Below are 16,985 nucleotides of genomic sequence, written 5' to 3'. Positions count from 1 at the left end.
TTCTGTCACCTGTCGTGGATTCATGCTGAGATGTCAAGCTCCTGAAGCCGACGCGACTCTCGATGTACAGTAACTCTGCTCAGAAGTGTTACTAAAACCTGTTAAGAAACCGTCTGACAGAACCCTTCGGCTCCTAATTAATGCCATGTTTGTTTCTGGAGCTTGCGGGGTCAGATGCGAACGCCCCTGTGTCCGTGGCGTCTGAGCCCTGCGTCACAGAGAGCTAAGATGAGTTCCAGCGAACACAGAGTCGTCTTCTCACAGGAGGATGAAAATAATCGTTCTCCCTGATTCAGATGCGCTCGCACATGTTGTGTAATTCACAGCGAGGGCAGCGAGATGTTGGTTCAGTCTGGTTTGGTCTCGCGGTGCCGCTGGTAGAAGATCTTTGAAGAAACGTTTTCAGCAGCTCTCAGCTCTTAAGCCATCTACTACCTCGACTAATCCACAGTGACAGTCGGGTTCATATAGGACACGATTCACAAATACGTAAAAAAACCCTCATGTTTATCGATTGTATTATAATCGTAATATTATATATCAATATCGCGCATTGTATCTCGCGAAGTGAGTCTACGTTCATAAAAAATGCTGTATTCTAGTTTGCGGGAGAGTTTTTAACGCTTCAAATAATGACACGGGAGTGTGTGAAAGTGTTTGCGGTGCCGATGATTAATGCGAAGGGAATGTGAGAAGAAGAAAGTGTTGGAGCGAGTGATGCACAGCGATAAAAGAAAGTCCGAGATGAACACCATCTCGACGCGGCGTGATCAAAAGAGCCCGGCTAATGCTGAGAGAATGTCAAAAAGAAGCTGTTAATAATTAATGGCGCGCTTCTCTAAAAGTTTTCGAAAGCTGCGGGTGCTGTAGGTTTGTTTTTTTGAAAATTTAATAGACTGCAGACTGCAATGTCACACGCACCGGCAACCAACTCGACTTCAACCCTGACATATGGAATAATAGTAATATAAGGCTTATGTTTATACATTTATTTATAATAATGATATTTACATCGCCGAATGTGAAAGAAAAATTCAGATGCTTGGAACAAAAATGTTTGTTCCAAATAATATGCCTCATGATGGGATATTTGAATGCTTTGGATGATGTTAAATGCAGGCTAATGATCACGCACAGCTATAACGTCATGCCCGTGAACGTTCAAGAGTGATTTCTGAGCCAGCCCGGATTTTCAACGCAGCTTCTAACTGTGTTTTGTATTTGGTTAAATATGAGGAGACTGCTCAGTGCGGCACAGCACCGGCTGCTGAATTCAGATCTGCATTCGTTGCATTTCTACAGCGCCGCATTATAACCAATCACACACGAGTCAGTTGAGCTTATGAGCGCAACTGCCAATCAGAGGAGTCTGTGCTGATACGCAGTGTTTTGTTGACTTGAACTGACTGAATTATGTGGCTAATTCTCTTTTTTGAAGAAACAGCACTTAACGAATGTTAAGTGATTTTAATGGGAGTTTTTGAGAGTGCCTGAACTGAATGAAAATGTTCTTTGATCGAGTAAATGAGCTTTGCTTTCAGTTTTTATTTTACCTGCATTTTTACAGTAAGTTACTGGCAGCACGGTGGCCTATATACGGTGAACTATATTTTGGTTGACAGTACTGTTTTTAATTACTGTTGCATTACCGCACAGTGCTGTAAACCAGAACACAGTACGTGTGTGACTGCACCGTAATTATGTAGCGTAAAAAAAAAAAAACGTATGTGTGTAAAATGGTATTTGCAAAAAACACATTTGCGCAATTTTTTGCTGTATTTTGGCTTTATTTTAAGATTGAAAAAATATTAGAAAAATAAAAAAAAAGCAAAAACATGGCCAAAAAAAAGAAATGGCCAAATGTCCCCCCAATATTTCAAAATTTTGCACTTATCTATATATATATATATATATATATATATATATATATATATATATATATATATATATATATATATATATATATATATATATATATAATCGAACAGAAACATTTTAATTGTACAAATATCTCACAGCACTACTGTTTTAACTGTATCTTTTTTTTTATTATTTAATTCAGTCTTGGTTAGCATCTAAAACATGACTTATAAAACATTTTTAAAAAATAATACTCTAAATCCTAAACGATATATGTTCAGGACGCGATTACGGCCTTGCTGTAAACCACGGCTTCACGGGGCTCATTGCTTTTATAAAACGGTTACTCCATATGCGTTGTACGGTTTCACCAAATAAAACAAAAGTCGAGGCATATTCTGCACAGGCAAGCAGATGAAGCGTTAAGTGGTCTCCCATAAAAAATTAAAACCCTGAACCATTATTCGGATTGCGTTCATAATCCTCGGCCTCCTTTCCTATGTAAACCATGCATCAATTTAATAATTTAATATAACTCATAAATATATTAAGGCACTTATTAAGTGTTCCTACAATGTTTTGTCATGCTATTTAACGATTGAAATATTGCTGCGACCGATTAATAGTGATTGCAAATTGCCAATACTTTTATTGTTTTGAGAGATATGATGTGTTTACAGATCTTGAGGTATAACTAGGATGTTTGCGCATTAGACGGGTCAGTAGATCAGCACACGTTCATTTATCAGCCTGCTTTAGCTTCAGTGTAGGTTGCATGAAAACAGCCTAAATATAAGCTCTTGACGTCCAGAGGGAGGACTGGGGGGAGTGAAGGTGCACAGCAGATGGCACCGGCTGCTCGAGGGCTGAAAGCGCTGGCATTTTAACATATGGCTGAACTGTGCACCTCCCTGTCGTGGCATGGATGTCCACTCGCCGCCTCGAGGAAGAGACGCTGCAGGATCTGTTCTGCGTCACGGGAAGAGACGACGTGAGACGGGGGAAGCAGCAGCAGTTTCAGGCCCCGGGCTTTCGTTGGGTTTCATCACGCAGTCATCGCTCCGCTGTCTCACTTTGGTGTTCTCTGAAAGACGTTAATACTTTTGTTTAGCGGAAAACTGCATTCGGTTGATTAAAAGTGACAGTCAAGACTTAATAATACGAAACGCTTTTTACTTTAGAAATAAATGCGGTTCTTTTTACCTTTCTATTCAAGGAATGCTGGAAAAAAGAGCGTTTTCGTGGAAATGTTGTGAAGCGCATACGTGCATGGTAATAATAATAAAATGCTTATTGTGTATCTAATCAGTATATCAGAATGATTTGTAAAAAAAAATGACGACTGAAGTTTGCATATTTGTTCTATATATATATATATATATATGTGTGTGTGTATATATATGTATGTATGTATGTATGTATGTGTGTGTGTATATATATATATATATATATATATATATATATATATATATATATATATATATATATATATATATATATATATATATGTATATGTATTTATATATATATATATATATATATATATATATATATATATATATATATATATGTATATATGTTCTATAATCAAATAGAATTTGACAAATATCTACAACACAACTTCTAAAACATTTTAAAAAGTACTCACCCAAACCTGTGAATAGTACTTATATATTAGTGTTTTTACATAAACGTCCAGATATTTTTGCATTTGCTACTAATTTTAGTACTGTATTACTTTTTTTTTTTTTTTTTTTGTCAATAGGACACTCAGTAAGAGAAAAAAAGCAACTTAAACTGGCTCTTATGTTGACTTATGTTGACTTTAAATATCAATTTAAATCGGATTTAATTTTATATATATTGTGTATTATTATATAAAATTGCTGGGTAGGATTTAGACCTCGTATCCTGCCTTTGACCGTTCCCTGATCTCTCCTGGGAGTCATTGTGGTGTTGAGATCTGCTTTATATTATTTATTATCGTGAAACCCATACGAGCCACAAGCTTAATTACCCATGACAGACTAAAAGCTGATAAAGAGGATCTAGAAACGCAGCTTTATCTCATTTAATGGCGCATTATTCACACTTGAACTGAGGTTCAGTCTCACCAAAACACACACGGTATTAGACCTCATCAACATCATCACGGCCGGCTTTTAAAACGGCGGTTCACCCAAAAATGAAAGTGCAGTCACCCTTACTCTATCGCTGCAAACCCTCTAAACTTTCTCTGGGTGTGTGAGTCATATGGATTGTGTGTGCGTGTGTGTGTGTGTGTGTGTGTGTGTGTGTGTGTGTGTGTGTGTGTGTGTGTGTGTGTGTGTGTGTGCGTGTGTGTGTGTGTGTGTGTGTGTGTGTGTGTGTGTGTGTGTGTGTGTGTGTGTGTGTGTGTGCGTGTGTGTGTGTGTGTGTGTGTGTGTGTGTGATGTCAGCGTGTGTCAGCGGTCAGGTGCTAAACTGGGAGATGTGTGAGGTGAACGCCGTGTCCCTGTCCCTCACTGTCTCATCTCTGACGTCTCTCTCTGTCTCTTTGAGTTGAAGGTAATGGATTTGATGCTGTGTTTACGGTCTCTGGTTCTTCTCGGGGAAGCGCTTGTACAGCATTATGACTCCGATGTTTATTTCAGGGGTTCTCGCTTTTTTTGTTCTTATATTGATCATAAAGCTGTGGCCCAACACAGTAATTAAATTGTTTATCATATTCACGTAAACTGAAACATCTTTTGGTCTCACTTTATATTAGGTGGACCTAATTCAATTATTCAGTTGGTGCAGTGCACTTATTGCATGCGTGGTTTTTTACATCGTACGTACATTTTTAAAAAACACCTGTATGTAATTATACTTGTAAATAATTTCTGTAATTATATTTATAATCCCTTAACTCACCCACAGCACCAAGCCTGTCTCTAACCTTACCCGTATCCACCTCAATAGCAGCAAGTGTTTTGCAAAACAAAAGGCCATTTAATATAAAGTGACATGGTGTTTTTACTTGACATTTAGTGTTACATTTTATTTATTTATTTATTTTCAAAATATTAGACATCCCATGCAATTTTGTTACTCGCAGCATTGTCTTTATTTTTTCAGTATATTGTATTTCATCTTGTGTGCATGCATTTGTATTTTAATTTATGTTAAAAAATCACATTTTTTCTAACATAACTTTGTTACTCACTTTCATTTTACATTTTTCATCATTTTTTACATATTTAATTAAATTTATTTTATTTAATCGCTTTCTATTCGTTTCTAGCATTTTTAATGTTACACTTTGTGTATTTTGTTCTCATTTTATTGTCAGTCAAGTATGTTCCCATTATACTGCACTTCCCAAATTATTACACACATCAAGACAAAAAGATATTTTCATGGCTTCGTGCTCTAAGCCATGAATTCTTCGCACAAAATGCACTAATCAAGTTTTTTGAACATGCTTTCAATGTATTCTAGGTTGTATCTTGCGTAGTTTTTTTTTAAGGTTTCTAGCTTGTGCTATATAAGACAGGCGAAATACTACCGCATTGCTATTTTAAATACAAAGGAGCCATATTCACACACAGGATTATTATTTAAACCCTTATAGAAGAGATGTGTGCGCACCTCTTGCATTGCAAAGCAGAATTAGTCACGTCGATGAGCTGTTACTCATCATAACCGTAACCAGGGAGATCAGAAATAATGAGGATCTGGTGCTGGCATTTGAGAACGGTGAAAATGAGGGACTATTAGCGACTCATGCTTCTGGAAACGCCTGCTTAGCAAGAGTAGGCGCATGTTCGCCGCACTCGGATTTCGACCAAATGGAGATTCAGTAATGCCAAAACAAACGGGGTGCTGGATGATTTGGCAGCCGCTGTGTGTCTCATTTGTGTTTTCCTCCTCCTCAGATTCTGGCCGGCGAGGTAATGGTGTTTTTCATGAGGTCAGAGAGCACGCAGGAGAAGACCATAGTCACAGCCGACTGCTGTTACTTCAACCCTCTGCTGAGACGCATCATACGCTTCCTAGGTACTTCAGCTCGATAATCAGCTCATAATCTATAACAAAATGCTGCCAATATTTAATTTTGACCTATAACAAATATGGCCAATATTGTACAGTATTTTTTATTTTATTTTACAGTTAATAATGTATTTTTTTTTTATTTCATGACAATAACAAATAAAATGACCAGTATTTTAGTTTTATTTTATTATTTTTATGATTTTATTATTAGTTTATTATATATATATATATATATATATATATATATATATATATATATATATATATATATATATATATATATAAAAAAATATAATATATATATATTTATATATATATATAGTTTATATATATATATATATATATATATATATATATATATATATATATATATATATATATATATATATATATATATATATATATATATATATATATATTTATTATTATTTATTTTATATATATATATATATATATATAATTAATATCATACATATATTTATTTATTATTATTTATTATATTTATATATATATATATATATATATATATATATATATATATATATATATATATATATATATATATATATATATATATATCAGCGTGTTCTTTTTCGGTTTATACTTTGCAATACAATTTATTATAAACTATTATTATTTATATATAATATGTTATATAATTATTAACTATATATATATAATATTATATATATATATATATATATATATATATATATATATAGTCTTATGACCAATACAAATAACTATATATATAGTAATGACATTATATAATAATGCAAGAAAAACACCATTTTATGTTCCATATATGATCTCCAATATATTAGCAGCACCAATTTTTGTATGTTTTCCATTCGTTCCTGAAACCTTGTCTCTGTGCTTTCACTCAGGCGTCTACACCTTCGGCGTGTTCACCACCACCATCTTTGCCAATGCCGGGCAGGTAGTGACAGGAAACCAGACGCCTCACTTCCTGTCAGCGTGCAGACCAAACTACACGGCACTGGGCTGCCATTCCAACCTGCAGTACATCACCGAGCGCAAAGCCTGCACGGGAAACCCCCTCATAGTAGCGTCTGCTCGGAAATCGTTTCCCTCCAAAGACGCAGCCCTCAGTGTTTACTCCGCGGTGTATACAGTGGTGAGGATAATGAACCTTCGACTATTTTAATGATGCGACTGAATCTTGTGTGTAAACCAGCGCTGCTATATCTCTGGAGCTTTAAGCGATCTCACAAACTTAAGGCTTTGAGAGAAAAAAGCATGTCACACTACTTTAGTGCTTTTGGAGGTGATTTCTGGCGGTTAGTACTGGTCTGGCTGGTGCTCTGGTATGGGCCTGTCATCAGCAGAAATTGTGAAACAGGTTCAGCGTGTTCTTTTTCCGGTGAATCTGGTTAAACAAGGATGTTTTGCTGGTTAAAGGCCAATTCACATCGCGCTGACAGATACAGAACGATGCAGACTGCGGAATGAGTTCAACGGAAAAGCACAGATACAACATGTTCAAGCACCAATCAGTGTCAACAGACACTGACAGACATAACACAACAAGCAGACAAAACCTGACAAACACGTCTGCCGCTGTTCGACGGTGCAGTGTGAATTGGCCTTAAGATTGTTAAACAGGTGCCTCTTCCAATTTAGATCATGTGTGTGTGTGTGTGTGTGTATATATATATATACACACACACACACACACACACACACACACACACACACACACATATATATATACATATATATATATATATATACACACAAATACATCTAATTAACAATAAAACACAAGAAAAACATGATATAATAAATAAAAAACATGATTAAATTTAAAAACTGGGTGAAACATGTGTTCATGTTTATTCCAATGAAGTCAAAGCCTTTTGAAAAATATATTTGTGGCCATCAATTTTGATATTGTGACGCTCCGCCACAAGCACATCAATGTATGGGAAACACTCTAGATACATTTTTATATGTATATGTAGGCTTGTATGTATTTAAACAGTTTGCATAAATGGATAACTCAGTTTTTTTTTTTTATGTAAAAAAAAATAGTTTATTTATTGTGCACTCCAATTAATTTCAACAGCTAACTAACACAAGAAAACAATAAAAACATGATGATTTTTGACATGATTTATCTTAATGACGTGATTTTTTTTTAAAGTAAAAAAAAACGAGTTATCTGTTTTTGCAAATAAACTCTTCATATAAATGTACAAATAATGCTCAGGGTCATTTAATTGTAATGCAATGTTTTATGGATTGCCACAAAACATATGTTTGTTTTTTGACATAATAATGTTTGTCGAGCAGCATATCAGAATATCTGACACCGAAGATTTGAGTAACGGTGCAGAAAATGTAACTTTGCATCACAGGAATAAATTACGTTTCGAAATATAATCAAATAGAAAAAAGCTATTTCACAATGTTAGTGTTTTTGCTGTAATTTGATCAAATAAATGCAGCCTTTTGTGACCGAAGAAGCATGAACATCTCTCAAAATTAAAACATTTTCCTCTACATATTATTTACATGAAATCAGTAAAGGAAAAATAATACTAGATGCTTAATAAAATATATAATGCTAATGAAATCTAAAATACTACCTACAAGACTTATAGGTGCTAAATAACTTAATGCATGGCTTTAAAACTATTATTATAGCAATGGGCCTAGTTGTACTTGTATCAGGCATGTTTTTGACTGTCCTTTGCAGATGTACGTGACGTTGGTGTTCAGAACTAAAGGGACGCGTCTGACCAAACCCACACTGAGCCTGACTCTGCTGTGTCTGGCCATGCTGGTCGGTGTGGTCCGAGTGGCCGAGTACCGCAACCACTGGGCCGACGTCCTCGCCGGATACTTCACCGGCGGAGCCATCGCTGTCTTTCTGGTGAGAGCATGCGAGGTGTGATTAATACAGCGCTCAAATAACAAGATAATTGCATGCAAATACACTACTGTTTAAAGTTTATGGTCAGTACGTCGGAAATGAATGCTCTTGTACTGTTATACATTAAATTGATCAAAAGTGACCATAAAGACACATTTAGTTTTGAATAAATGTTGTTTTGGGCTTTATATACCAATTGCCTTTATATACCAGTGCCCCAATTATGTGTTATGAAAGGTTTATATTTTGGTGTTGGGAGTCCTAATCAACATGTTGACATGCATGCGAGGTCAAAAAAGCATTTATTTCTACCTTATTTGTTCAACGACTCCTAAACGATTGGTTCAACGAATGAACTCCTCCACTGATTGGTCGATTTCGTTTAAAGCACTGTTTGTGAGCTTTTATCGCTCCAAAAGTTGGCAGAGAATGAATTTGCGTTTTCATTCAGACCAATGCGAGCTACAAGTTAGCAGGGAATACGCTAATGTTTAATTTGACATCAACATGAAACGGCTTGGGGTTCGCTGATTCAGTGATTCAGAGTCGACTCTTTCTTTTGAGAGACAATAACAACACAAGGCGCACTTTCGGATTTAAAACCGCAGTATTTTATGTAGATGAATTTGTCCAATCTCTACAAAATGTTCGTCAGGCGTTTTCTCTCATAACCACGGCTGCTATGTGAATATATAGAAACACCATGGAGACCAAAGTAATAAACCACAGTAATAAAAGCAACTTATCTGTACAATATTGAACCGCATAGCATCATATTTTTTTTTCCTCATTGCATTGAATCGGATTGTGTTGAATTGAATCGGATGAATCGTGTCACATCGCATCTGTCACTGCTTCATATGTAACTTTAATATATCTTATCAAGATGCGTATGGCATCGACTTCAGTTATGGAGATGCACAGCCCTGTTTTTAAACATTAATATAAAGTAATGTTACTGGAGCAGTCACAGAAGACTGAGTAATGATGCTGAAAATTCAGCTTTGCAACACTGGGATAAATTACAGTTTACAATATATTAAAATAGACTGCACATATTTAAATAATATTTCACAATGTTGCGGTTTTTACTATATTTAAATGCCTTGGTTAAAGGGTTTGTTTGCCCCAAAATGAAAGCTCTGCCATTAATTACTTAGCCTCATGTCGTGCCAAACCAGTAAGACCTTCGTTCATCTTCAGAACACAAATGAAGTCGGAGAGCTATCTGACCCTCTATAGACATTAAAACATTAAAAAACATTAAAAACATTGGTAGAACAGTCCACAGGACATCACTGGCTCAACTTCAGTTTTGCAATGCCGCAAGAATTTATTTGCGAAAATAAAATAAAAACAACATTCTTCTCCCTCAAGTTACGTCTTCCACCATTTTGGAGATTACTTAAGAGCGCATTTGACGTAATCAGCCTGGTTTACGTTGACGTGCATCGTGACTATTCTCTAAAATGGCGGAAGACGTAACTCAAGGGAGGAGAATGGTTGAGTAAATCATGTTTTCTTTCTGCAAAGCGTCACACGACTAAAGCCACTGATGTCACATGGACCGTTTTACCAATGTTTTACTACGTTTCGGGGACCTGGAAACATGTCTGTGATTTCAATCAAAAATATCTTAACTTGTGCTCTGCTGAAGATGAACCACGACGGGTTTGGAACGACGCGAGGGTGAGTAATCGCTAACAGAAGTTTCGTTTCGGGATGCTGTTTTCTCCACGGCTGCTGTTCTTTATTTCCCTCTCTCTTCTCTCTCTCCAGGTGACGTGCGTGATCAACAACTTCCAGCAGACCAAGCCCCCACCCCCTCCGGTGCGACCCCAGCGCCCTGAGTCTGTGCTGGGCATGCCCATGGTGGCGCTGCCCTGCGTAGAGAGTCCACTTGAAAAGTTAAGTGGCACTCAGGTAAGGGGTGGGAGTGGGTTAGTGGCAGGGCTGCACACATAAGGGGGATGGATTACGCCCCACCCCGTCCTTCTGTGTTTGACCCAGTGGACCCTAATGTGACCCACCCAGCCCTCCTTCTCCCCTTACTAGCATGTCCGACCTGCACAACCCAAACACCAACCACAGCCATCCACTGACGCTCTGGAGGATTGATCCGCTCCTTGCCTATCCCGAAGAGACGTTACATTACTGTTATAATAGAGTTAAATGTTTAGGGCCGTTAGCTCGTTGATCCCTCAGTGGGTTGATGGGAGTTTTACGTCTATAGAGCAGATGTACCTTTACGACAATGAAAATGGACTGTGTAGCATGAGGAACTTCAAAGACGGAAGGCCATTAGATGGTTCATTCTGGGAAAAATTACCGCAGTGTGAGTTTCCCTTCGTAGGCCACCCTCATCCTCCTCACTTTTGAAACTACTTTGCCTTCTTTTCCTCTCTTTGTCACCTCGACCATACAGTCATCCCTTTCCTCGCTCAGTCTTATATTTTGTTTAGTGATGCACTGAAATTTTGGCAGCCGAATGGTGGGGTCACGGAGGGACAAAATCATTGACCGAAAGAGTGATGTTTATTGTAGAGCATGCCAGGTTGTGACTGTCAGCATCTATTCGGTGAGCGCTTTTAAGGAAGCCTATTTCCGCCACAGATTAAAAATACGAATAATGTAAATGAAACCATTTTAACTTTTCTCACCATAAAGTAGAAATCTATAACAATTCAGATTTTTTTCCCCCAGCACTCAGTTTCAAGTTTTTGACTTTTTTTTTTGTTAAAAAAACCAATTAATCAGGATTTATTGGATCCGAAATAAGTTCTTTTTATAATAAATATTAATAGCACACATAAATATATTATGCATATATAAATACACACACATACATGTATATATTTCAGAAAAATGTTTATATATTAAATATATATAATATAATATAAATTATAAAAATATAAAGACATAAATACATATATACATATCTTGTAAAATATATACTGTATGTGTTTGTGTGTGTATATATATATATCTCAGACTTTTATTTTGTATGTGATTACATGACAGCACTAATAGCAAGATATAGACACAGTAATAAAAAAATAGACTCGTAATTGCAAGAAAAAAGAGAATAAAAAAGTAATTGTGACTTATTGTCTCAAAGTTAGTTTTCCATTTAAATTTTTTTTAAAGAAAGAAGGGAAAGAAAACACGTTCAATTACAATAAACCTGATAGTTAGCTATAAAAAAAAACAACTCTAGAGTTGAAAATTGTAATAAATATTCACTTTATTTTCGCAACTTGTTCATGATATCCTTATTATTTAATCTGTCCTGAAAAAACGGTTTTATTGTAGCCATTGTTTAAATTTAAATTGTAGTAGATTATAGCAGAATATTAGTATTATTCAAAACAGTATTATTATAAAAACAGTATTATTAATAAGTTGACATGTCAACTATTTAAACGTTTGCATCAGCTTGTTGAATATTAAATAAATGTTACTTCTGGTTTCCGTTTTAATTTGCCGTTTTTTTGATGTGTCTGTAAAGAAATGAATTTTGGTGCATCACTAATTTTACTCTATCCGAACACAGTTTCCACCTTTCAGTCTTGGTTTCTCATCCTTTCTCTCTCTCTCCCCCCTCACACTCTCTCTCTCCCCCCTTACAGACTCCAAGGGGATCTCCATTCACTGAGATCACATGACCATCAGCCTCATCGGTTCCCCGTCCCCCCCGATGTCCTCATACCGTCTCGCTCCATTTCCAGCGAAGTCTAGACCAGCCGTCCCAGCACGCGCGCCACTGCGCCGCCCACTCCGCGGGACGCTCCGCCGCTCTGCACCGCTCCTACTCCACGCAGGTCTAGATTTCCTCACCTCCAACCCCTCATCCTCCATATTCCTCCATGCTGCCGATAGGGCCTCCACAAACCGCTCAAACAAACCACGAGAAGCACTTTTTAGAGCGCCTGCTCGGAGATCCCGAACGCCAGAAAACACAGGTAGGCGTCTCTCTCTCTCTTGCCGGAGAGTTTGTTTGGACCGTGGGTGGAGGATTCGAACCCGTTCAGACCTCTCAAAAACCAACCCGACCTACTTCCTGGGGAACCGATGAAGAAGACTTGATCAGCTTTTTGGCTGAAATCCAGAACTTTGGCTGCAATTTTTACTGCAGTGTGTAAATACATGCACTGTTTTTTGTTTTGTTTTTTGGCTTTTTTGGTTAAAAGCATGTCTGTTTTGTTTATTTTTGATCATTAGGGAGACAATTAGTCCTCTTTTTCCGAGACATGTCCTGGATTGTCAGCGTTTTGGCTTTGTTTTCCTTTTTCCTTTCATACTTGCTGAAGGTAATGACTGAAACGTTTTTTTGACCAATAGCATGCAGGCATTGTGTAAAATCGACCAATTTTGGAGCGCAATAAGGCGGTATCTACAGAGAACATCAAAGTAATGCGAATACATGCACATATAATGTATGACAATCTACCAATAGGAAAACAAATTCAAATCCCGGACATTTTAGGCAATCTAGAAATCCCAGCTAGGACATTTCTAAGAAAAAGAGGATGCGTGGTCACCCTAGCACTGATGGAGTTTACAAGTTACGTTTTTATAGTGTATGGTTTTGAAAAATGACATACATAGGTATCTATTGGTTTGTTTTTGAGTCATATTCACTATGCGCTTGGGACAGTCTCATCAGCATCAGCCATCTGGACGTCCTGTAAGTGCACATCAAGGTAAAAACCTCTAAACTTGGGAGACGTTCTTGATACCAGCTCTTATAATAACGTTGGGATGCATTGCTAGGAATTGACAGACAGAACGACAAGGCACATGAGCATCAACCGCAGCGCTCCTTTTTCATTTTTAATGTCCGGTTCGTGCTCACAAGGATTTTTCCACCAGCTAGATGTAATGCACAGTCTAACACGAAGGCCTTTTCATTACCGTGTCCTCAGACACAACACGAGGCTTTCAGACATGAGACATTCTTACAGTTTTTCATCAAGGTATGGATTAGGTTTTTCATTTCTCAGGAGAGAAAAGCAAGAAAAGTGCCCCATGACGTCAACAGAGCCGTAAAAACAGCATCAGTGTTGTTGTTGTTGGTGTTTCTGTGAAGGAAGTTTTAAAAACGTGGTAACTGGAGGTCAGCTAGTTTCTTTCCTGTATAGTGAGCAGCCTTTTCACATTCATATCACCGTGTGTTACTAACAAGGTTGTGCGCCATTCAGAATTGAATTACGGTTTGAGTCCTGAATTTAAAGTTGAGGTGGCAAACTAATATATAATCATTTGAATGTAAGGAAACGGAATGGAGGTTTGTTGAAATGTTAATTCCGTACAATAACATTTCACTAGAAATGAAAGGTTTGGGAAGTTGTTGTAGTCTGCTTTGTTTAACTCTACAAACACTTTTTAAATTGGCATTTTGTTTATTTTATTAGCACTTTTGTAAATAAAAAGCTCATTTTTTTATAATATTCTAATATATTTAAGGAGTGTACAGTTACAGTTAACCTTTTATTAGATTGTTCTTAGTTATCTAGATATGAAATTTCATATAGGCATAGATAGATAGATAGATAGATAGATAGATAGATAGATAGATTTTTTCTTACTGTCATTCCAATTGAATTTCCCGTTGGATGTGGTCAATACAACTCAAAATCACATTTGTAAATGAAAAACAGAACCAATTCTGAATTTTGCACAACCCTGTTTAGCAAGTTTGTAAAAACCTTTGGCTGTCGTTTTATAATGATGATGTTATGAAATGTCCTTGCAATGAAGTCATTCCTGCAAACAGCACAGGGTGCCTGGTAATGCAGTTTGATTTGATGACCAGTTAATATTAATCAACTGCCTGGGTGAAAGAAGTAGTAGAGTGAGGGTTTACGTTTTGATGAACAAATAAGACAAAAACATGCCGTGATGAATCATTCACAAGAAAGGAAGGAAAGTGTATTAAAGGAAGAAATCACAATTTCTGAAATGTTACTCACCCTCAGGCCATCTAATATGTAGATGGGAGATGTTTATTTCTATGTCAGAACAGAATTTGGCGTTCGTTTACCAATAGACCCTCTGCAGTGAATGGGTGCCGTCAGAATCGGCGTCCAAACAGCTGATAAAAACATCACACTAATCCACAAGTAACCCATAAAAGATCATTAATGTTTTGTGAACTGGAAATCAGCGTGTTTGTAAGAAGTAGATTAACTTGAAACTGTTAAAACCAGTCCGCTACCAAAAAATCAGAATGAGGAGAAAAATCTGCACAGATTAAGTACAAGAGAAAACAAAACATTTCTAAACAATTATATCGGTGGATTTTGATGTGAGGGACAGCAAGTTCTCCTTTTGTTATAGACTCAAACTTTGATGAGTTAGCTTCAAACGCACAGCTTTTCACTCAACAAGGCATTAACTGATGGTCAGGAGCGGTGTGGATTATAGTGATGTTCTTATCAGCTGTTTGGACTCACGGCACCCATTCACTGCAGAGGATAAAATGCTGCGGAAATTAAACGCTAAATTTCTCCAGATCTGTTGCAATGAAGAAACAAAGTCATCTACATCTTGGATGAGTGAGTGAACTTTCGCCAAACTTTCTTTTCTGCGTAAACTACTACTTTAAGAAATTTAAATGGGGAATTTTGGAGCCAACGGTTAAGTGTCTCAGGCAGCTAAAATAAAGTCACGCTCACAGATTGCTCGATCAAACGTAATAGGTTTTTTACACAGAGGATGTTCATGAGTTGGTGTATGTGCTGTTGTACCATACGTAAACCAAGTGTTGTGCACTTCATCATTTTATCCAGCTATGTTAAAATTGCCAATGTTTTTTTTTATTATTTTTTAGAATGTTTGCTTTAAATCACTTTTCCTTTCCAAGATAGTGTTTACTTAGACTAATTGTTTGGTACTGTAAGTAAGCCGTGTATACAAATTGTGCGTACTTTAATCAGATGGGTGTAAACGCTCCACCTTGTTGCACTCCAAACGGATGAAAATTAATGTTTGTAACATTAGCTGTGACATCTAATCTGTCTGATGCCCCCCAGCCTTTACATCCCGGCACCAGGTCCAGCCTCTGCCACATTCTGTGCTACGTACAGTTACTGTCTCTGTTGTAAGAGCACCATCTACACATGCTAAGAAACACCTTCACACCCTTGAAGCGCTCCATTAAAGGTGAAGTCTGCGATTTTTAATTTTTTTTTACCACTAGGGAATGGAATAAGAGCAGCAATGACTGTTTTCAAACAGGTTTCCCAAACCTCTGCTATTGGCCGGACGAATGCAAAGCCCCGCCCCCAAACTCATGCTATTGGTCGAGGCAATGCTGCTGGTTTTAGGCTGGTGAGGATTCTGAACGAATCCGAGCCAGAAAGAGTCACAGCCGTACAGTATTTGCACGTTTTGGACGAATCGAGCCGCAAATTAATTATTGGTAATTGTTGAGACTGAAAGAAATTACATGCTTCACCTTTAAAAATCTTTTATCTGTAGCTCTCTTATTCCTTCTTTCATACACCCAAATGAAAAGATATTTGTACAGTTTTGCAAACAAGTCTTTTTGTATTAAAAAAAGAAAAAAAATGACAAGAGTTTTGCACACCATTCCTGTGCACCGGATTAATTTGTTACATTGGTGATTTTTATTTATATACACCCAATGCGTCATTGATCTGTGTTTTGGGTAATTGAATAAAGTAAAAGCGTGACATGCCTCTGACTCTTTTTGTGACATGGTTTTTAAAGGTTTTGTTGACTGCTGGAGGCCTGTTCCATTTTAGTTACAATATGTGACTAAATAGAGCCTTTTAAAGTGATTTGACTCATAACTGTGTGCTGTTATATAAGTCACATGTGACTGGCTGAAAGAAAACTAGTACAAATGCATACATCTAATTCGGTGTTATATTTCTATATGCGTTTATAAACACGGTTATTTCATATCCATATGCCCGAAAATCAGTTTTATACATTTTTGTTAGTCTACAGCTTTGCTTGCGTCCCTATGACAAAAGCTTCCCAGCTAATTATACGTTTGATGTCACCTTATAAAAAAGGTTATGCGACTGCAGAGTTTCTTTAGATAGTAATTATCATGTCCGAAATACTGTAGTTAAGGATGTCGAGTTAAATAACAAGCAGAACTATTCACTGCCATCTTCTGATGGTTAGTACACGTCTGTAAATCAAATGGCAACATTCGCAGCTAAGCGAGGAAAAA

The 16,985-nt window shown here is 36.9% G+C and overlaps 1 protein-coding gene across 7 annotated transcripts in view; it reads left to right on the top strand.

Moving 5' to 3' along the window:
* The window catches only part of plppr2a (phospholipid phosphatase related 2a), a 41,671-nt gene extending 25,193 nt beyond the window's left edge, over nucleotides 1-16,478 (top strand). For 3 of the 7 annotated variants that reach the window (XM_043232086.1, XM_043232071.1, XM_043232080.1), the window contains exons 4-8: nucleotides 5,760-5,880; nucleotides 6,765-7,015; nucleotides 8,600-8,791; nucleotides 10,556-10,683; nucleotides 12,406-16,478. In XM_043232086.1, the coding sequence (XP_043088021.1) occupies nucleotides 5,760-5,880; nucleotides 6,765-7,015; nucleotides 8,600-8,791; nucleotides 10,556-10,683; nucleotides 12,406-12,514 (801 nt within the window). In that variant the 3' untranslated portion in view covers nucleotides 12,515-16,478. Of the gene's footprint in view, nucleotides 1-5,759; nucleotides 5,881-6,764; nucleotides 7,016-8,599; nucleotides 8,792-10,555; nucleotides 11,112-12,405 lie in introns of all 7 variants that reach the window. The other 4 variants (XM_043232094.1, XM_043232116.1, XR_006248739.1 and 1 more) reach the window with 3 other exon arrangements.
* The last annotated feature ends 507 nt before the right edge of the window (nucleotides 16,479-16,985 follow it).

Source organism: Puntigrus tetrazona, chromosome 3 (assembly GCF_018831695.1).
Source record: "Puntigrus tetrazona isolate hp1 chromosome 3, ASM1883169v1, whole genome shotgun sequence".
Classification (NCBI taxonomy): Eukaryota; Metazoa; Chordata; class Actinopteri; order Cypriniformes; family Cyprinidae; genus Puntigrus; species Puntigrus tetrazona.
Note: the sequence above shows the minus strand (reverse complement) of the source record. Positions and strands in the feature narration are given on the sequence as shown.